The sequence below is a fragment of the Prionailurus viverrinus genome, chromosome A2 (genome assembly GCF_022837055.1).
Source record: "Prionailurus viverrinus isolate Anna chromosome A2, UM_Priviv_1.0, whole genome shotgun sequence".
Classification (NCBI taxonomy): Eukaryota; Metazoa; Chordata; class Mammalia; order Carnivora; family Felidae; genus Prionailurus; species Prionailurus viverrinus.
Genome location: NC_062562.1, coordinates 125,954,420 through 125,977,088, shown reverse-complemented (window position 1 = coordinate 125,977,088; position 22,669 = coordinate 125,954,420). Strand labels below are relative to the sequence as shown.

At 46.1% G+C, this 22,669-nt stretch overlaps 1 protein-coding gene and 1 long non-coding RNA gene across 2 annotated transcripts in view; both read left to right on the top strand.

Moving 5' to 3' along the window:
* Nucleotides 1-22,669, top strand: part of LOC125161008 (uncharacterized) — a 102,142-nt gene that overhangs the window by 3,255 nt on the left and 76,218 nt on the right. The window lies entirely within an intron of this gene.
* On the top strand, nucleotides 7,434-10,093 carry LOC125161005 (uncharacterized). Its single transcript, XM_047850574.1, has 3 exons — nucleotides 7,434-7,845; nucleotides 8,101-8,269; nucleotides 9,867-10,093. The coding sequence occupies exons 1-3, from the start codon at nucleotides 7,446-7,448 to the stop codon at nucleotides 9,967-9,969; spliced, it is 672 nt and encodes a 223-aa protein (XP_047706530.1). The 5' UTR covers nucleotides 7,434-7,445; the 3' UTR covers nucleotides 9,970-10,093.

Below are 22,669 nucleotides of genomic sequence, written 5' to 3'. Positions count from 1 at the left end.
TGGTGGCTATTTATTAAGAATTCTTTCTGGTGTGTGTGACAGAAAGTAAATTCAAACCTTCAGCCAAAAGGGTTATTAATTAGTTTAACACTTTTTCTGAAAAGTCCAAGGAGTTGGGCCAGGCACATCTGTTACGCAAGGTTTGAATAATCATTCCAAACCCAGGTCTTTCCTTGACATGAGGGCTAAGACAAAGAGAATGATCCTCTCCCAAGCATAAGTAATTTAAATGGGCTCTTGAGTCATGTGAACACTGCCAGATTAATTACTGCTTCCAGGGAAATGATCTAAATTACTCTGATTATTTAGCATGGATCTTGTTTTTCAGTCTCTCCACACTCCCCTCCATTCCCCATCCCCATGACTGACAGTTTTGTTAGAATCACACTAGAGGGGGAGGGACACTGTGTAGTCAAAAATGTACCCGTGAAACATGAGGGAGCTTTATGAGATGATGTTGCAAGATTTCTACCTACTCTAACACTTCGTGAGTCTAAGGACCAAAATGTTTGAAAAATTATAGGGCCTCAGCTGATACACACAATAAATTGATTTCCTTCCTAGGAATCCTTTCTTAAGGTTTTGTTGTTTTTCTGAGTTTTAAAATAATGCAGGCTTATTACTGAAAATTTGGAGAATCAAGGAAATGTCACTACCCAAAGAAGGTCCTTGATAACATTTCAGCATATGTCCAAATTGTTCTAGAACTTGATTGATATGAATTAAAATAAGGCATACCTGAACAAACACTGCTGCTAATTCTCTTGATCTTTCATGCATATAGACCAAGTTGAATACCAAATCTTGGCATTTATGCTCCCGGTAACAGTAAGCAGATTTTTCAATTAATTATGGCATATGAGCACTCTTGAAGGTCTTATTCCTCTAATTACCTACTGGTGGCTGTTCTGCATTTTGCCTTATTGAATAAAAATGCACATCATTAATGTCTAGTCACTGCTGCTTCATCCTGCATTGCAAAGCTTCACCACAATACACATTTTATCTTGACATATTTCTGAAGGATCTTACATACAAACAGGAATGGTGGGGTATGGGTTGAATGGGACCTATAGCTAATTTTGTGCTAATTCTACTCATTCATTCCTGCATTCATCATTTGTTTACCCATTTATTCAACAACCTTTTTTTGAATTTCTACTATGCTCCAGGTACTTACAGGGTAGTAGAGAAATAAATGTGAACAGCACACATGGGGTTTTTCCCCTCTCATAGTTTGAAGTTTAATGGGAGACTTGGAAAAAAATAAATGTCAGGAAAATACTTACAAACTGTGATAAGTGCCGTGAAAGAAGCAAACAGAGTGTTGAGGTTTACAAAATGCTGACCACACAAGGGTTCTTCTCTGCTCCCAACCTTCCGTAGCTCCCCACTGCCTACCTACACAAGGCCGCCAGCAACTCAGCACGGCGTTCAAGGCTCTTCAGAATATGGATCCTGCCTGATGTTACCACTCCCATCGCCCCCAGTACTCAAGCACACATAAATATTCGCCACTGCCTGGATGTTTATGTAATGCCAAGGGCTCAGATGTTTTACTTGCAAGCGATAGAGAGTCTTTGGGTGGTTCCAAGCAAGGCAGTCAAACAAGTGCACACAATGCGTGCTTTGAATGGGACAGAGCGCAGTGTGCAGGATGACCTGGTCAGGTGGGGGCGTGAGGATCTGTGAGGAAGCATCAACAGGGTTTAACCAAGAGGATGGCATTGCCTAAATGTCAGTGGGAGTGGCAGACCTACTAGATATGGACCCGAGCCCTTCTCTTGGACGTGGTCGTGGATCGGCTGTGAGGGCGAGGACATAACAAGTGACTCCCATCCTCCTGGCCTCGAAGAGGTTGGCAAGCTGCCAGCTGCAGCAGTAAAGTGGCGGTAAAGTGGTATTAAGGTAGTAGTGCTACTTAAATCAATATATAGATTCTTCCAGAGGAAAGTCAGAAATAATTTCTTCCTCCGGGATTCGTCAGTCTTACCAGAGAACTAGCCAGACTCCTTGCTGGTGGTGCTCTCATATCACAGGGTATGTCAAGAAAGATGATTTCGTAAGCCTTCAACCTGGGGTCTCACAAGGGTGGCCCACGGGCTGAATCTGGCTCACAGACCAATGAGCTGATTTATCTGGCACTGTGTTTTAAAACTGGGAATCTCCCCACGAATTTCTGATTTCCACCTTTTCCTTAAAAATAAGATCAGCTGGGTGTGCCTGGGTGGCTCAGTTGGCTAAGCGTCTGACTCTTGGTTTCTGCTCAGGTCACCATCTCAGGGTTTAGTGAGTTCGGAGCCCCGCCTTGGGCTCTGCATTGGCAGTGCGGAGCCTGCTTGGGATTCTCTCCCTCTCTCTGTCCCTCCCCTGTTCACTCCCATCTCTGTCTCTCTCAAAACAAATAAATAAAAATAAGATCTGCTAACATTCTCATGTGACAACTGGCTGGAGGTGAGGGGAGACCCTTTTTTCAAAGGCATTTACACCCTAGGCCCATGACAGGCCCCACCAGTCCCTAACAGCAGTCGGGGCTGCAGGTGGAGAAGGCCCCAGCTCTGCAGATGGGCCCTGTGTCATACATGCAGTACCTTCCAGTCTGAGCCCCAGAGCACATGGGTGAGGTTGTAAACATAGTCACCCTTCGCTGATTGCCAGGGAGGCTTGACTCTCCTCCGTGCCCCACCAGGTGCCTGCCCCTGGGGTGTGCCAGGCCATGGCTGTGCCCCTTCCCCAAGTCTGCCCCAGGCAGTATGTGCCCGTGCCTTGGTGACATTATTTGAGCACTAACAATACTTCCAATAATATTAATAGGAACAATTATAGAGCACTTAGCATGGTCCAGGCACTTTGTCAAGAGCATCACACGGATACATGACTCCTTCAATGAACCTGAGGGAAGACATTACTATTCCCATTTTATAGATGTGGAAACAGAGGCACAGAGAAGTGCCTTGCCCAAAGTTACACCATAGGTGATTAGGAGAGAGAAGAATCCAGGTTAAATCCTTGGTGCCTACCCTTGAAGAATTTTAATGTTTATTTATTTATTTTGAGAGAGAGCGAGCATGAGCAGGGGAGGGGCAGAGAGAGAGTGAGAGAGAATCCCAAGGAGGCTCCACACTGTCAGCGCTGAGCCTTATGCGGGGCTCAATCCCATGAACTGTAAGATCATGACCTGAGCTGAACTCAAGAGCCAGACGCCTAACCCAGAAATGATAAAAATCATTTCTGTTTTATCTATTCTTTGAAGTTTAATAATGTATATTTGGAATTATCTTCAAACAGCTACATCTATCTGGAATTGCTGGTTAATTCCAAATAGTGTGCCATATGCTTTCCTATCCTTCATCTTTGTGCACATGTTTCTCTTATGTGGGTTGTGGTTCCCTCCTCCTCTTGCCCATACCGAGGTCTCTGCCCTGGAAACTTCTGGTGGCAATTTGCATATGCCTTTTATAGGTGGCATGGCCCCATATTCTGAGGTTGTGTTGATTTAAAATATTTGGTCCTACTGTTATGCGTTCTTGAAGCTTGTGCCCAGGGCATGGATACCTGATTCAGAATACATGACCATAGTGTGTTTATAGTCCTTTTGGTTTCTATTGAGGGTTTTTAAAAAAATTGCACACAAGTTTCCCTTATGAGACAGTGAGGTCCTAAGAGCAGAAATTACGTCTTACTCAAGTGCATGTTCTTGTCCAGCTCGAATGATAAAGAGTATTGCATGGGGTGGGCAGTCTGTCTTTTATCCATCTGGATGTTAGTTCTATGTCCTCTTTACTTAATAGCACATTCAGATCCCTTTTTCTCTCCCCATCAATTCAGCTTGCTTGAAATAATGGAAACTCATTCTGAGGTGTCAGAGACTGATGACGGCTTTGTGTGGAATCTCCCTAGGCACTTACTTTTCAGCTGGCATCAAAGGCCTCATCCAGAAGCATCCATATAGAAAAGGTCAGTGAACAGAATCCAATGTGTCTGAGGACAAAGTGTGTATTAGAATGAATAACCATGGAGGGTTCAGAACAGCTGTTCTGGGCCAGGGGTGATTTTCCCCCTTCTGTCCCACTCAGGGCAATGTCTGGAGACATTCTTGGTTGTTACAACTTTGGCAAGGGTCTCTATTAGCATATTGTGGGTAAAGGCTAGGAATCCTACTAAATATCCTACAGTTCACAGGACTGCTCCCACAACAGAATTTTCCAGTCCCAAGTGTCAATAGTACTGAGGTTGAGAAACAAAGTTTCTGACAGGGTTTTCTACGTATCCACAAACACAATGGCTTCAACCAACACACAATTTTTGTCTCCCAGTTCTGGAGGCCCAAAGTCCAAAATGGGTGTCGCTGGGCTAAAATCAAGGTGTCAGTAGGGCAGAGTTCCTTATGGAGATTTTAAGGGAGGATCCACCTCCTTGCCTTTTCCAGCTTCTAGAAACCACTCGCATTTCTTGACTTGTTGCTCCCATCCTTCATCTTCAAAGCCAGCAATGGCAGGCTAGGTTCTCAGGTGCCAGGGGTCTGGTTCTCCCTCCTCTGCCTCCCTCTTTCACTTAAGGACCCTGTGATTATGTTGGATCTATCTGGAGGAACCAGGATAATCTCAGGTCATCTAATTATCAGCCTTAGCTCCATCTGCAATTTTAATTCCCTGTCACCATGTAACCTAACATATTTGTAGGTTTGGGGAGTGAGATATGGACATCCTTGGGGGCCATTGTTCTGCCTACCACAGAGGACCCTTGTCCTACAACCCAACCCTAAATCAAATGCATTTACTGGCCTTACCAAGGCCAAGTTGCAAGTCATTTAGATAATTCCCAAATACCATGATATGATTTGAAGAGAATTAAGTGTGGACTGCTCAAGACCTGTAATTCTCTTCCAGTTACAGTTACTTCTTCACCAGGGCCTGCCATAGGACCTCCAATGACATTATTTCCTGAGCTGTGGAAGTCTGGGCTCAATCACACCTGCCTCCCTGTGTAGCTATCAGGTGAGGGGCTTGCACACAAGGATTAATAGCCAAATGGAAATCTGTATGCCCCTTTATTAAGTGCCAGATGCAACAACTCCCAGTACAGATATAGGAGTCTAAGAGAGAGTTAGACTTCCCAGTCTAACTGAAGTTTCTTCCCAGAAAATTCAAGACAGCAGCATAAATTTCTTGCCCAGTTATAGTCAGAATGAAGGTGGAAGAGAAGGATCCTAGGCTGGGCTCACACAGAGCTGGAGGCCCTACCCAGGAGTGCCTGCCACAAGGGGCAGGGTGGGCACGCATGCCTGAGTGCCCTGGACTGTGACCAATCAATGACCATTTTCTGCTCTTTTGTACCAAGTTGGAAAACTAGGTAGGAAAAATGGTTAACATGAGTTTAAGTAGCCTATTGGAGACTTATACTTACTTGTAGGAGGCATGTTGGAATTTGGGGGCCTCCAGCACAAGGACTGGGGTTACCAGTAATGGTACAGAATGGCTGGTGGAGAAAGTACTGGCTTTGGAATCAGAAGGCTCTGTGCTCTGTGCCGGCTCACCTCTGCCTGGGACGACTGCCTTATACAGCCTTGCAGGGCCCGGTGGCTGTCCTGCCCCTGCTGTCCCACAGCCTCACGTTCTAGCCCTCTTCAAGTAGGGCAGGTGCATGCAAAATAATGTTCCCTATAGAAGATGCACCTGTGGATCAGTTGTATTAGTTTAGGAACTCAGTAGGAATGTAGCTGTAATCCAGGCCCTTTCCAGCTTTTGAGAGTAAGGCCCTAGTGCCTGGCATGTCACAGAGACCACGGTGCTGTTGTCTCTTGCTGGCTTGTCATGTGGGCCCAGAGAAATATTCTCCTTTGCAGCCAGCAATATGATTTATTTGAAAGAAAGTCTATAATGAGCATGTGCTTCAAATGAAAGAATCAGGATGGTACTGCCTGAGCTCGTTTATGCTAATGCTCTGCAGGGAAGTAGCTTGGAAATTGCTTTTATTAAGGGAATAGGACACACAGAGTGGGGAAATGGAGCCTGCGGGCAGCCAGAGGCCTCCCATCTCTTCGCCTTCAATTTGCAAGCATCTGGGATGCCATCCGCGGTTGGCAGGGGCCTTGGCACAATGTTGGTGTTGCTGGTGCTGGCCCCGTGGGCTGTCTGGGCTGGAGAAGTGCTTTCTTTGCACCCTTGTGGTCTGCCTGAACTTGCTCTCCCTGGTCCCTTTGCTCTGTCTGGGTGTGAGTCAGGAAATAAGAGCTGGCCCCTAGTGTCCCCACAGTGACAGGGTAAGACAGCTTCAGTTAATAAGCTTGGAGGCTGGCAGAATAGCTGAGTCTCACTGGCCCTAACAAATGCAATGCTGTCAACTGGGAAGAGGATTTCATAGGGCTCTGGGTGGACCTGACCTTGCCACCTTTACAGATAACCTTGTTGGCAACATATAGAGCATTCTTCTAAGTGGGTGAATGACCCAGGGGTGGAAAGAGGAACCTTAGGAGGTGCTGATGTTGCCACTTGCAGCGTATCTTGGCCCCTGAAGTTTTGGCAAAAGTCCTGAGCTCCCCATGCACACCTGTCAACCCTCCCTGCACTACACAAAAGTGTATTCCTTTCCTATTATCTCTGTAACAAATTACCATAAATTCAGTAGCTTAAAACAACACACATCTATTCTTCTACAGTTCTGGAAGTCAGAGTCTAAAAGCAAGGTGTCTGCAGGGCTGTGTTCATTCTAGAGGCTTTAGGGGTGAATCTATTTCCTGTCTTTTCAGAGTCTAGGAGTGGGCTGTATTCTCCTCTCTAACTTCTTGCTCTATTTGCACCTCCTCCTCCTGATTCTGAGCCACCTGCCTCCCTCTTACAAGGCCCCCGTGATTGCACTCAGCCCCCTGCATATTTTAGCATAATCTCTCCATCCCAAGACCCTTCACTTAATCATGTCGGCAGACTCTCTTTCACCATGTAAGGTGCAGGATTCCGGGACCAGGATAGCACAGGAGGACTGCCGCGGGTGGGGTAAGATGAGGAGACCACAAGCAAACCCTGCCCCATCCGGCCCAGCAATGCCTCCATCAGCGTGACGGCTCCAGTACCGTGTCGGAGGGCAACTCTGGCTCTGCTTGTGTATTTAGGTCTTTACTAACCACTCCCCATATTCTCTCTCCTGCACCCGAGGGTGCTCATCTTCCCCCGCTGCCAAGTGACTTTGCAGCCCCTTCTCTCCCTTCTTTTGCTTAAACACTGGAACGTTGGGCCGTGCCAGTTCCCTGGTTCTAACCTTGGGTTCTCTTATCTGTGTTCTGCTTCTCCTCCTTGTGGCTCTCCTCAGTGGAACATTTCCTCCAGAACTCCCATCATGGCTCTACAGGTTTTAGGAAGTTGAACACATTAGTGTTATAACAGAAGGGCAGAAGTAGACCATCTCTTGGAGCCGAAGGTAGAATTTCAGGGCAGCAGGTGTGAACAGGAATGAGGTCACAATGCTTCCTTCTGTCCTGTGGGCAGAGCATTGGACATGATGAGCAGGTGCAGAAAGGAAGTTCAATGTTCCTCACATTGGGACAACCTGGGGAACCAGAGAGATTTGTCCTGCAGAAGTGGGGATGCCTCAGGGAGAGACCTGCCCAGAAGGATTTGAAAATGAATGAGGAACCCTGGGGGGTGCTAACAAGGCTTCCACTTAGGAAGTGCTGTCTCTGGGACAGTGGAGGCAGTCACTGCTTAGGGCATCAGGAGACCACTTCCAGAAGGGCAGGCTGTGCACCTGAGACAACAGCTGAACCGACCAGAGGAGAAAGGTCAGGATCCTGGGAGCCCGAGCTCAGGTTGGAGCTGAAGGTGGTGGTAGCCAGGACAGACCACAGAAAAGGTGATACACAAACAGCCAACCGGCTTCATTAGACACAGGCTGGATGAGTGAGCAGTCCGGGTGTCTAGAAATTGCCTCCTTCTGCAGAGGGTCCCTGTCTCATATGACAACGAAAGGACTTTAGCCCTCCCTAGAGCTGGAGGGATACCTTTAGGTAGCTCATCTGTCCTTTGGGAGGGGATCTCCCACTCAAATTCCGAGGTGCCCTGCGGGGGTTCCCTCCTGGTCCAGTCACTGTCCCTATCCTTTTCTTAGTTTCCTGCAGGGAAGTGGCAGTGGCCTCAGGAAACCGGGCAGAGAAGAGCCAGGGGCCACCTGAATTCTCAAACCTCCCCAGGCTCCTCTCTCAAGTGATGTCGCAGCCCGCACCTGTTCCTCTCACCAGGGCAGGAGGAAGGCCCTGGCCACCCAGCGAGCAGACACTGTAAGCACCCGCCTCAGTGGGCTGCAGTGTCCCTTGGCAATTCCTTATTTGCTCCTCTATCCTTTTTCAACACAACCCTCCCTCCCTCTTAAGAAAACTCCCTTGAGGAAAGATCTGCCTCAGCTTCCTGTGCAAATTTCTCTCTCTCTCTCTCTCTCTCTCCCCCCCTCCCCCTCTCTCCCTCCCTCTCGCTCTTTCTCCCTTACTGCTTGCTTGCTTGCTTGCTTCCTTCCTTCTTTCCTTCCTTCCTTCCATCTATTCTGAAGCTCAACTATAGATAAGGTGTTGGCTCTGAGGAGTCTGTGTATTTTGTTAATTTTTTTGCTTTGATCTTAATCTTTTAATCATATTTTCCCTAGATCCTGATTCTTTTATTCCTATTTTTGTCATTACTTCATTGAATGTGTTCTTGTCATTGTGACCCAATTGTGTGTGTGTGTGTGTGTGTGTGTGTGTGTGTGTGTGTGTGTAGTACAGTGCTATGCACTAGGTCTAGAGACCTCAAGTAGCTTTACTCATTAGGAACTGGTTTAACTGATCTTGGACAAGCTAAATAACATCCTTGGATCTTCTTTTCCTCATCTGAGAAATGAGATAATTACACTGCATATTGGCTTCTTTTAGCTCTAACTTCTTCCTTAATCAGATGGAAACCCAGGGCTTGAGTGGACTTCATTTCTGCAGAGGTGTGCACATGGGCATCACGGGACAGCATCTCACTCCTGCAATGATCAGTATAAATCAGGAAACTTACATTGGCTTTAAAGAGTTCTTCCCACTTGGTAATGGAATAAATCTATCAACTGTATTATTTTCTTGAGGCTGCTATAACAAATTCCCCAAAGCTTAGTAGATTAAAACATCAGACATTTATTCTGTCATCATCCTGGAGACCAGAAGTCTGAAGTCAGTATCAGTAGGTGAACATCAGGTGTCAGTAGGATTATCTGTGCTCTGGAGGATTTGGGGAGAATCTGTTCCTCGCCTCTTCCCGCCTCTGGTGGCAGCTGGCATTCCCTGACTTGTGCTACTTCAGTCTTTGCCTCCGTGGTCACATTGTCTTCTCCCCTTCTCTGTGACCTCACAGTGTGCTCTCTTCTCAGGGCATTTGTGATTGCATTTGAAGCCCACACCCTGATAATCCACGATAATCCTCCCCTGCTAAGATCCTTAACTTAATCACATCTATAAGGACCCTTTATCTTTATAATATTCACAAGTTGCAAAGGTTAGAATCTGATATATTTGTAGGACCGTTTTTCATCCCATGACACCACCTTACACCAGCCCAGTTATTGGCCATCGGCAAGGAAGGGAGATAAGTGACTGTGGTGGCATTTCCAGCCTATCATCATAGCTTCAGCCTTTGTAAAATCAATCACAGAGGTGGGTGCCGATAACGATGGCCCTGACATTCTTGGAGAAAAAGGCACAGAACTTTTACAGGCAAAGAAGACAGAGCGTGTGTCTATGCATCTGCAGTCTGGGCTTCTTTTTGGGGGCACCATGAGACCCACAACGCCCCAACTTCTGACAGATTATAGGAGACAGATGACCTGTTCTAAGAATTTCTTTGCTTTGTCCTCTTCTCGTCTAGGTCACTATTTAGAGAAAGAGTGGCATGGGAGGGAAAACTGCAGAAGGAACTGAAAACTCAGTGCCATGGACAACTCTTTTATTGTGAACATGGCACCTTCTGATCCAGAGCCTATCAACTTCCAGAACTCCTCTCTCTCTCTGTCTCTCTGCACATGGCTGACTGGTCAGATTTTTACTAGGCATTTTTGAATTGAAATATATTAATTAAAAGTCTCAACCTCAAAATTTATTGCCTGTTTTGTTTCCCTGTACGACATTGGGCAAATGCCTACCTCTTTCTAGACCTCAGTTTGCTCATCTGTAACTTAAAAGAGGATGAACCATGAGGGCAGAGGCAGGAAGGGATGTCTCGGATGAAAAAGACTATATGATGTAGTGGAGAAACCCGTGCTTGAGAACCAGCAGACTTAAGTTAGAAACCTGACTGACACTCTGTTAGTCATGTGCTCTTGAGAAAGTTGCTTTTCCTCTACCAAGTCCGGGCTTCTCATTGGTAAAATGGAGATAACAATTGGTGTGGGGACTGTTATGGGTTGAATTACATCCCTCAAAAAGATACATTGAAGTCTTGATCCCTAGTACCTGTGAATGTGACCTTATTTGGGAATGGGGTTGGTGCAGATATAATTAAGAAGAGGTCACACTGGAGTAGGGTAGTCTCTAATCCAATATGACTGGTGTCCTTATAACAAGGGGAGAAGACACACGGGGAGAAGATGGTCATGTGACAGTGGAGGCAGAGATTGGAGTGATGTGTCCCCAAGGCAAGGAATGTCTGGGGCTACCAGAAGCTGGAAGAAGTAAGGAAGGATTCTTTCCTGGAGGCTTCAGAGTGAGCACAGCTTTGCCAAGCTTGATTTCAGAACTCCAGCCTCCAGAACTGTGAGAAAATAAACTTTTGTTGTTTTAAGCCACCCATTTTGGGGATGTTTCAGCATCCCTAGGAAACTAAGTAGTCATGTCTGCTTAGGCTCCTCTTGGCTGTAATAATTTCTCAGGCTTTCCTTGTTTTCAATGACCTTGACAGTTTTGCGGAGTGTCAGTGAGATATTTTGCAGGATACCTTTCTATTAATATTTGTCTGATGGTTTTCTCATGATTACACTGGGGTTTTGTAATTTTGGGACGAAGACACAGAGGTAAAGTGGAGTCTCATTTCATCATGCCAAGGGTGAATGCTATTGATATGATTTATGACTGTTGATGCTGACCTTGACCACTTGGCTGAGGTAGTTTGTCAGATTCCTCTACTCATCCATTCCCGTTTTCCTACTGTGCTCTTTGGAAGGAAGTCACCATCTGCAGCCCACACTTAAGAGATGGGCGTTCTACTGCACACCCTTGAGGGTGAAATATCTACAGACATTATTTAGAATTCTTCTGCATGGGAGATTTATCTCTTCTTTCCTATTTATTATTCAATCATTTTTCTTTGAGTATGGACTCATTGATATTTATTTTATACTGTAGATTATGATTCAACACTACTTTCTTTATTTTTGTTGCTCGAATTACTCCAGCTTGGCCATAGGGTGGCTCTTTCAGTTGGCTCCCATTTTGATAGCCCCATCACTGGGATTTTTTTCCTTCCCAAGGACTTCCTTATTTCTGGCACTATGAGATGCTCCAGGTTCGTCTTGTATATTTCCTGTCCTGGTTCTGGAATCAGCCATTTCTCTAGGGAGACTTGGCTTTTCTTTCTTTCTTTCTTTCTTTCTTTCTTTCTTTCTTTCTTTCTTTCTTTCTTTCTTATTAGAAGATGGTATTATAAGTCACTAGGTGCTCATTGCCACTAGGGTGTCATTTCTTCTAGTCCCTCTCAGCTGACAGAGTGAGGAAGTATATATGGTCATACTAACTGTGTTTTTCTAAGTTGTCCTTCACTTTACATTTGGTGCTTCTTGGATTCCTCCTCATATGTCTAATAGGTATCTAGCACCCCTGATTTTTGGGCCCATAAGTAGGAAAGGTCTATTCGAACTCACCTAATGAATGGGTCTAGGTAGATACTTTTTATCTTAATGACCCAGTTTGTTAAGCCTGTATTCTCATATCCTCTCCAGTCCACCTCAGAAGCTCCTACCTTTGGACTTTGATTCTTATAGCTCCCTTTTCCTGTCATGCCTGGCTGGACTTTCACTTCTGTTTCTCCAAATTTTCTAGGGTCCAACCCAGGTTGTTGCACGGGTGTGTTCCTAGTATCATAACTAATAAAACTGCACACCTAGGATTTGCACACATTTTTAATTTATGAGGAATTATAATAAAATACTTAAAAAGATAATTTTGATCCAGGTAGAAGACATCAATAACTTTGCTTCCATGAGTTGCAAATAATCTTCATGATACTAAAAATAAAGCTTATTATTATGCATCAGTTAAAATATGTTCATCTTTAAGAAACAGAAGCCCTGGGGCGCCTGGGTGGCGCAGTCGGTTAAGCGTCCGACTTCAGCCAGGTCACGATCTCGTGGTCCGGGAGTTCGAGCCCCGCATCGGGCTCTGGGCTGATGGCTCAGAGCCTGGAGCCTGTTTCCGATTCTGTGTCTCCCTCTCTCTCTGCCCCTCCCCCGTTCATACTCTGTCTCTCTCTGTCCCAAAAATAAATAAACGTTGAAAAAAAATTAAAAAAAAAAAAAAAAAGAAACAGAAGCCCTATCTCAAGCTGGTTTAAATGGGGACTTTATTATCTCAGGGCACAGGAAGCGGTGAGGTAGGCAGCTTCAGGGACAGCTGACTTTGTGGCTCAGTGATGGCACTGAGGACCCAGGTCATACTCTCTGCTCTGTCCCCTGGGTACTGGTTGTATCCAGACATCAGTCTCTTCCTGTGGCTCCCCCTGAAGAGCAAGGGAACTTTCCAGCAACCCCCCCGCCTCTTTCAAAATAATCATCCCTTCAGACCCCTTCAGTCAGAATTGAAGAACAGGGGGTTCCAGGGTTTTTCAGTTGGTTAAGCATCCGACTTCAGCTCAGGTCATGGTTTGCAGTTTGTGAGTTCAAGCCCCGTGTCAGGCTCTGCACCTTCTTTGGATCCTTTGTCTCCCTCACTCTGCCCCTCCCCCCCTTTCAAAAATAAATATTTTTTAAAAATTTGAAGAAGATAAGTCCAGAGTCTTTGAGTCTTGTATTGGAAACAAACACTGTCACTCCTTCCTGAGGAAGGAGAGTTCCTTCAGGCAGGAGAATGGGTGAGGCTTTTGTCCCAGGGATTTTCTTAAGACTTTCAACAATTTATTTTTTGACTCTTCTCTGCCATGTCTTCCAATATTGCTGAAATCTGGTTGGAGTGGTCATAGGACAGCTAACTTGCAGGATGAGAAGGTGGGCAATGAAGGGTCAAGCAGTGGGCTTTATAAAGGAGGGCTGCACTGCCCTGGTCCCCTGTGGGGATTATTACCAGCCAGGAAATAGCTTCAGCACCCAACCCAGGCTGCATCCCAGCCTCAGGCTCCTGGTTCAGATGTCACAGTGCCAGAAAAGTGTTCTCTCAAGGCATTTAGCACCGTTCTAATTTTACATTTTCTTTGGCTGATTAACAGCTTTCCCCTTACTCTGTAAGTTGCCCAAGAGTAGGGAACATATCTATTTTCCTCAGCTTTGTATCTCCAGCATCCAGAACAGTGTGTGGAACATATGGGAGTTAAACCCTATTTATTAGTTGAATCAATTAATGTGGTAGGTAGAACATGGGGTTTTATTTTATTTTATCTTTATTTATTTATTTTTAAATGTTTATTTATTTTGAGAGAGAGAGAGAGAGAGAGAGAGAGAGAGCACACATGCAGGAGATGGGGAGGAGCAGAGAGGGAGGGAGAGAGAGAGTGAGAATCCCAAGCCAGCTCCATGCTAAGCTCAGTGCAGAGCCTATCACGGGGCTCGATCCCATAGTCCTGGGACCAAGACCTGAGCTGAAATCAAGAGTCAGACGCTCAACTGATTGAGCCACCCAGGTGCCCCAGGACATGGATTTTTAGATCAAACCAATGCTGTTTCTTTTCTTTTTCCATATAAGGAATATTTTTTTTTAATTTAAAAAAATTTTTCAAATACAATTTATTGTCAAATTGGCTTACATACAATACCCAGTGCTCATCTGAACAAGTGCCCTCCTCAATGCCCATTTTCCCCTCTCTCCCACTCCCCATCAACCCTCCGTTCTCTATATTTAAGAGTCTCTTATGGTTTACCTCCCTCCTTCTCTGTTTGTAACTATTTTCCCCCCTTCCCTTCCCCCATGGTCTTCTGTTAAGTTTCTCAAGATCCACATAGGAGTGAAAACATATGATATCTGCCCTTCTCTGACTGAGTTACATCACTCAGTATAATACCCTCCAGTTCCATTCATGTTGCTGCAAATGGCATGATTTCATTCTTTCTCATTTTCAAGTAGTATTACATTGTATATATAAGCCACATCTTCTTTATCCACTCATCAGTGATGGACATTTAGGCTCTTTCCATAATTTGGCTATTGTTGAAAGTGCTGCTATAAACGTTGGAGTACACGTGCCCCTATGCCTCAGCACTCCTGTATCCCTTGGGTAAATTCCTAGTAGTGCCATTGCTGGGCCATAGGGTATTTCTGTTTTTAATTTTTTGAGGAACCTCCACACTGTTTTCCAGAGGGGCTGCACCAGTTTGCATTCCCACCGACAGTGCAAGAGGGTTCCCGTTTCTCCACATCCTCACCAGCATCTATAGTTTCCTGATTTGTTCATTTTAGCCACTCTGACCAGTGTGAGGTGGTATCTCAGTGTGGCTTTGATTTGTATCTCCCTGATGGTGAGTGACATTGAGCATCGTTTCATGTGTCTGTTGGCCATCTGGATGTCTAAACCAATGTTGTTTCAATGCCCAACCCAGGGACATTTCAGCTCCCAGCTTTGACAGCTAAACTTCTCTGAGCCTCTGAATCCCCCACCTGTAAAATTAGGATAATGCCACCTTGCCTTTAGAAGAGCTTAATACATGTTAGCTTGCCCCTTATTTTTCACTCCGCATTTCCCAACACCTCCTGTGGACTGTTTCTTTATGAATCAAATGGGGACCAACAGCTTATTTCATAGAATGGTTATGGAGATTAAATGAAGTAAAATGTATAAGAGAAGGTGCTTTGTAAAAGTTGGAATTAAAATTATGATAATCATCATGTAAAAAGGAGGATAGAAGAGCATTGAAGTCAGTGTCCACCTCACCAGATTGTCTGGAATATACAAGACTTCTTATGCTGCTATTGATTTTGCTCTGTGTCATTTGAAGACCTGAGTGGCATCTTTGAGGGTTGATTTGCTATATTTTAAAATTGTTACGTATTGCCTATATTTTTGAAATGTTCTCTGTTCTTGATGCTCTGGCATTTAGGGCCTTATTCTGGAAAGACTGTCTCTCCCTGGGCTGGCAAATTCCTCCAGATAGCAAGCATCTCCCCTGAGAGTGCATTTCTGATACACAAACCAACCAATCTGGAGCCCACATCCCCAACCATCACTTTCATCAACCTCTCCCACACCAAACCAGTATTCCCCTTGCCCCAGAGCACCACAGGGTCAGGTTCATGGGACAACTAGCAACCACCCCTATAGCCCAGAGCCCACCAAGATTATTCAAACTATCAAATCCCAAGCTATTCAGTGCACCTACCCTGTCTCGCTCCTTCTTTCCCAGGAATACCCCAATAAATGCTCTGAGCCACGCTCTCCCCTTCTCACCTCTTTTGCCTCCTGACTGACAGTATTGTTTCCATGTGTCCTGCATGGTATGGTGTGTTTCCTGTGTCTTGGGATCTGTGAGCATAAACTTCTTCCTTCATGATTGTCATATCTGTGTTTGCATGTCTTACCAAACCTGATTAAAACAAATCCTGAGTACATTTTAACACAGAAACAGCCCCCAGGACCAAATGCTCTGTGTGGGGGTGGGTGCCCAAGTTAGAGAAAGGATATCTAAAGAGCCCCCTTCCCATCTTCTGAGAGGACACCCAGTGGCAGAGGCTGCCTGAGCTGTGGGCTCAGATGCTAGGAACCCAGGCTAGAGGACCCTCACAAGTCTCAGGGTTGGCCAGGGAAAGGTTCATGAACTTCATGCTTATACAGTGAAGAGTGCCTGTACCCCTCAGAAATCAGTGGGAGAGATATTATTTAATGCCCTGGAGACTTAACTGGAATCAAATCTGCAGGAATTTCCAGTAAAGGAGTCAGGCAGGAAAAGATTTTGTTGAGTATCTACATTGTGCTCTGTGCCAGAGACATGGCAGCCTTTCAAAGAAGGTGCTATTTAGCCTCATTGTAGAAATGGGGAAACTGAGGCACAGACTGTTGCCCAGCTTGTGAGACCAGAAGCGGAGCACAGGTGTGTTGCTCCATGGTCTCCCTGACCCCACCTGCCTGTTGTCTCTATACTGTGCTGTCACACATGTAGGGACAAGGGAACCCAAGGTCATCCCCATCTTCTGGGTAGATATGCCATTAACACATCCATAAGTATTGTCATGCAGATTGATGCCAGTAGTCCACCATATTTGTCAATGAAGGATTATTCTGACTTAGGATGTAGACTTGGATTGCTCCATTTTGCATTCCACAAAACGAGATCTTGGTTAATGCTGAAAGTGATAGTATGGATGGGATTATCCTCTGTATCTTCAAGAAAATGAAATCAAAAGGTTCATCCTTCTTTTCTGTGCTATTGATATTTTGTCATATGGGGAGAACTCACAGTGATATAGAAAACCAGAATCATGGGCACCCAAAGAAACCCAGAACTTCCCTGGCTCAGAGAAGCATGATGAAGGAAGGGCCTCTAGGACGCCCAAGCCTCTCAGTGAGCTCTTTGTGCTGCATGAGCCTGTCCTGGATGGTTGTGCAGAAGCAAGACCATGGCAACCCCTCCCCTTCCACTGGGCTTTGTTGGGCCCTTCTGCTCCCAGGCTCTCCCAGGGAACCCCTGGTGCCCACCACCTGCAATTTCATGCCCACCCCTGACTTGAGCCCATCTTGAAGGCAGGGAAGGGATGTTTCCTGAGGGCCCTCTGTTGTGCCAGATACCATACTAGACTTCTTTTAAGTTATCACTAGGACTTGGAGGTGGGTTTTGCTATTCCCCTTTTGCAGGCGAGGAAATGGAGATGAAAAACATTTATTTGGGGTACCCAATGTTAAATACAGCCAGTAAGTAGTGAAACTGGACACAAATCAGATCCTCCCAACTTCCTGTTCCAGTATGAACAATAGCAGACCCAGACCTGGCATGGCTGGGCTCTGGATTCAGTATGTCGGGGGGAGCCTAGGAGCCTCCCCACAGCCACAGTCACCCCTCTTCACTACCATGTTGATTTTAGTCTCAGTTTTCGTGCTTAGGCCTGCCATTTCCTTCTGACTGGAGTCCTGTCCTGAATATATGCCCAGGTACGTGATCTCCTCCTTAACTCCTGTTAACATAAAAAATAAACAAACAAATAAACAAAAAAATGAGAAAAGAGGGGCGCCTGGGTGGCGCAGTCGGTTAAGCGTCCGACTTCAGCCAGGTCATGATCTCGCGGTCCGTGAGTTCGAGCCCCGCGTCGGGCTCTGGGCTGATGGCTCGGAGCCTGGAGCCTGTTTCCGATTCTGTGTCTCCCTCTCTCTCTGCCCCTCCCCCGTTCATTCTCTGTCTCTCTCTGTCCCAAAAATAAATTAAAAAAAAAAAATGAGAAAAGAAAGAAAAAAAAAAGGAAAAGAAAAGGTGAGGGGTGTCTGGGTGGCTCAGTCGGTTAAGGGTCTGACTCTTGATTTCAGCTCAGGTCATGAAATTGAGCTCCACATTGGGCTCAGAGCGTGGAGCCTGCTTGGGATTTTCTCCCTCTCTCCCTCTTTCTCTTCCTCTCCCTGCTCGTGCTCTCTCTCTCTCTCTCTCTCTCCCCGCCCCCCTCAATAAATAAACAAAACAAAGAAAAAAAAGCAAACATTCTAAACCAAAAAAAAAACTTTATTTATTTATTTACCGCAGTGAAATGAGTGTTCCTTTACAAAAGCCAGCCAGGAAGTTCACCAGTCAGAGCAAAAAAAGTACATTGAAGCAGACATTGGTGAACTCTCTCCGGAAGAAAGGAAGGAACAGTACACCTCTCTGGGAGGCATTACGTTTCTGGGAAACCCACATCAAACATGTCATAATCTGCTCCCCGGCCTTCACAAAAACACACATTCATTACAAAACAAATACGCATTTATTGTAGAAAATCTAGAAAATTGAGAAAGGAATAAAAAGGAAAATCCTATGATCCTCTCACCCTGCCACCTAGTATCTGTGTATCTAAGACGTGTGTGTATTTACAAAATTGGAGTTACACTCTTATATACTACAAAGTATAGATGTATCTATATTTACACTGTTTATGATATTGGTATTTAAATGCCTTTTGTTAACATCCTTTTTAATGGTTGGATAGTAGTATTGTGTAGCGGAAATCGGTACTTTACTACAGGTTTGGTGCTGCTTCATCATTGCCTCGGGAGCTTACATGTGTTTGTGGATTCCTGGGCTCTTTCCCGTACGTTACTGCGTCAGAATTTCTAGGTTTAGAACCCTGCATTTTTATAAGCCTCCCTGGTGATTCTGACACAGCCTGGCCTGCTGTGACCCATTTTCAGAGCCACCAGTGACCGTGAGCTGTCGTAAGCAGTCAGAAGTGGCACCGGGCACAGGGCCACCTGCGGCACGTGATGAGAGCAGAGGAGCCCAGGAAGGCGGCTGACCAGTTCCTCCCCGGCTCTCTCCTTGAGGGAGGGGCAGAGTTGGCCTCCTGGAGTTGACATAGAAAGGAGAAAGATGGGAAGGAAGAAAGATGGCTTGAAATGGATAGGCCTGGGTCTTCTATGTGTGAACTCATTTTGGGAACTCCTCATACCACGTATAGGCCACCCCTGACTGCTGTTTTTCACCTTCTAACTAATACCACTGTGGGGGTCTTTTTAAAATGTTTTCTCCTGTGAGCCTCTCTGATGGTTTCTTTCATCCTCTTTCTTCAACTCTTTCCCCGGGGCTGGACCCATGCTGCTCTGTCTGGGTGTCTGCTGCGAGGACAGCTGGCGTCCTGACCAGTGCCAGCCGAGTGGCTCCCTCAGAGCCTCACACAGTCAGCTCTCACCTCGCCACTGGGGCCCGAGCAAACCTCTCAGCCTGGCTGAGAAAAACGTGGTCCCAGACCCACGTGCAGAATCTCAGGCCAAATCCAAACCTGTATTTTCAAAGGGTCCCAGGTGATTGCTATACACATTCAAGTGTGAGAAGCCCTGTTTGAAGGGGTAATAACATCATTCAGGAAGCATTGCTGCCCTACACTCGAGGGTCTAATTCAAAGAGTGAGACCACAGGCTACAAGTGCAAACAAGCCACTGAGAACTGGCCCTGCAGCTCTAATACCGGTCTGTTCTCCATCCTGGACTGGCCCGGAGATCCCAACTTTAAGGGAAGCACACAAGCCGTTCTCCAAAGGGCATCAAGCCCCAGCGCTGCCTGGAGGCCTCGGGCTGTGGCACTCACGCTCTGGGCAACACCTGGCTGCTTTGTTAGGGGAGAGTAAGGACCAGTGGGGATAGTGAGTGGCACTGCAAGTTCTAGTGACTCGGCAAAGCTCCTAAATGCATTGGGAATGACAATCCAGTTCTGTTCAGGAAAGAAGCACAATGGCTCTTTATCACTGGGTGTTACCAGATTTCAATGGCCGGAACCAGCCAGATAGGCCAGGGGATGATTAAGAGGCAAAATGCAAGGCATTGTGAGGGAGCCACGCTGCACCCCATCCTGAAAGTCCTATCATAACGGCCATTGTTCACACAGCCCCTGCCCGGGCCCCACCTCCTTCCTCAGAAATACTGTGGGACAGGAACACGGGTCTATTCATCTCTTCCCAGGAAAAGGCGTATGGAGCCGTAGTAAACTCCAGGGTCCTGGAGGGCTGGTGGGGGATGAAAGAGGGTGCACAGGCAGGACAGAAGGTGATGGTGAGGGTTGGTTAGCTCATAGGACACAGCAGATCGGAGAAGACATGTTGGGGGCATGATCAATTAGTGTTGCACTTTTTGGCTTTGAGGAGCCAGAAGCAGGTGGAGCGCGGGGAAGGCAGGGGAATGCTATTGCTGGCCCACACTCCTGAGACAGGATGTCGGGAAGCCCAGGCTCAAAATCCATACCCCACTGATGGCTAGGTGGCTTTGCCATTTTGTGTACATTTTCTGAGTCTTACTTTCCTTGTCTGTAAAATGCAGATACTGACATTTGCCTCACTGGAGGATGCGACAATGAAATTAAATGAAACGAAGCCTAAGAAAGCACCCAGCACAGCACTTGGAACAAATCAGGAGCTCAGGTTCAGAAAGATGTTGCTTTCTGTTGCTTGCCAACGAATGCACCACACCCTGCCAGTTCCACTCCCTAAGAAAGGTTCACAGCGTGTCCCCAAAGGCAGCCTGTGAGGAGGGGGCAGGGTACGGCTGTTGTCCATTAGGCTACTGCAATTATCCAAGAACTAGTTAATTATGGTCTGAGTCGAGGTAGGGTGTGCTGGAATGGAGAAAAGGCAGTGATTTTAAACAGGATCTGATATCACCAAATTTACATTTTAGAAGAATGACTTTCAAGCACTGTGAATGACTGGGCCTGTATTTTCTCCCCTTGAATTATTTAATTGTTTTACTTGAATTGTTGTATTGTCCAGTCCGTTTGCCTGATTTTTGCCTTCACCTGGTAACGAAGGCCACTTTCTTCCCTGCAGTTGCCAGAGGGCGTCACCCAGCCACAGATCTGTCTGCTCCTGCCTTGTGTTCAGCCCCGTCTTGCGGGGTGGCAAGACAGACAGTCTTCTTCCATGCTCATCATGGGGACTCGTTGTCACGGAACCCTGCCGTAAATGCCAGCTAGAGTGAATTGTTCGAATTTTTCGTGCGCTGTCTTCCCAGTTCCTCAGAGGAGATTTGTCTCAACCCCACCCGGAGCCACTGCTGCCTTTGAGCAGACGTGGTATTGCACACAGGGCCCTCCTTGTTCTGGCCCCTTGCATCTAGGCCTTGGTGATTTTAGCGCCGGAGGCACCTCTGTGCCATATGTTGACAGAGGGGGACAAGCAACCCTGATGAGTTTAAACTGGAGTCCATGGAGGCTGGCTCAGGGGACAGACACGAGTGACTACAATACTCCACGATGCCTCTCTCCTCTGAAGAACAAGACGTGCCTTACTGGGCCACGTTTGCACACCCAGCTTGCACACGCAGTTCTGCATTAGTGCAAATGCTTTCTCTCTCTTACTCCAAGAGCAGGCTCCCCCTCTGCCAACCCCTCTGCTGCACAAGTGAGCTGCTGCTGTGCCCAGTGGCCGGCCCTGCGAGGGTGTATGCTGGGTGCCAAGTATGGCTGGCTGTATGTTCAGACCTCGTTTCCTTTCCTTGACTTTTGGTGTTACTCCCTCAACTCTCAGTGGTCAGGGAGACTGAAATTTCCAGTCTGGTTTCTCCCCATCAGGGTCAGAGCTACTTAGGTCAGGCTGAGGGAGGAGAGAGACAGAGATGAATAGGCCAGGGAGTACGTGTGGGGTGCTGTCCTGGGTGCTGCAGGTAGCTGCTGTCTAGTAGAGGATGCTAAGGGGTTCCAGACTCCCTCTCACTTTCACTCCTGGCTTACCCCCTGGGCTTCTGAAATCTTTCTCCTGCTGACTCCTTGCTCTTTAATAAAGGAAACTAACCAGGGGTTTATTTAATAACATTCTAGTATGTACACCAGATTATTTGGCTATTTGGCTAGTTGAATTGTCAGTCTTAGCTTCATTGCATTCAATTTCCTCACTAACTTCTTTGTTTTGGTGAGGATTAAGATAATTCAATATGTTATAGCTTCCTAAATTATACATTTTAAAGATTGGAAATTTTTTAGTAAAACTGGCTGAACTTTCTGCATTTGGGGTAGACATGCCTCATTAGTTTATTCCACAGATCTCAGAGTGTCTCCTTTTCATAAATGAACTCTCTTATTGGATGTAAGACTGTTTTGGATTTATCCTGGAACCCAGGCTGGGAACACTATGCCGTAAGGAGAACATTGAGCAGGGGGAGCCATTTGTTTTAGAATTTATTTTTTTATTTTTTTTATTTTTTTAATGTTCTATTTATATTTGGGAGAGAGAGAGAGAGGGAAAGGGGGGAAGGGGCAGAGAGAGAGATGGAGACAGAATCTGATGCAGGCCCCAGGCTCTGAGATGCCAGCACAGATGCCGACGTGGGGTTAGAACCCACTGGCCACGAAGTCATGACCTGAGCCAAAGTCGGAACAGAAACTTAACCAACTGAGCCACCCAGGTACCCCTAGAATTTCTTAAAAGATATTGCTTCTGAAAGAAGTTCTATTAATGTCCCCAGTGACCCTTATTTCCAGATCAAAATCAATCATCATTATTGCTCTTTAGGTAATATATGGGAAATCTCCAGGAAGAAAGATGCCACTCATCTATAGCTATAACAGGTGTAGTCACAGGGACTTGGATGTGTTTCTCCAGTAGGACCTGAAATAGTACTGGCAAGTGAGTATTGTCCACAGACCTACATTCTTTGAAAAAATTTTTTTAACATTTATTTTTGAGACAGAGAGAAACAGAGCATGAACGGGGGAGGGTCAGAGAGAGGGAGACACAGAATCTGAAACAGGTTCCAGGCTCTGAGCATCCGACGTGGGGCTCGAACTCATGGACTACGAGATCATGACCTGAGCCGAAGTCAGCTGCTTAACTGACTGAGCCACCCAGGCGCCCCATAGACCTACATTCTTTGGATGAATG

Bases quoted from the DNA above. Each gene is read 5' to 3' on its own strand.
- LOC125161005 (XM_047850574.1), top strand. From the start codon at position 7,446: ATGAGGTCACAATGCTTCCTTCTGTCCTGTGGGCAGAGCATTGGACAT. The intron at 7,846-8,100 runs GTGATACACAAA...TCCTTTTCTTAG, and splicing joins CAGGACAGACCACAGAAAAG to TTTCCTGCAGGGAAGTGGCA. The intron at 8,270-9,866 runs GTAAGCACCCGC...CTTCTCGTCTAG, and splicing joins CCACCCAGCGAGCAGACACT to GTCACTATTTAGAGAAAGAG.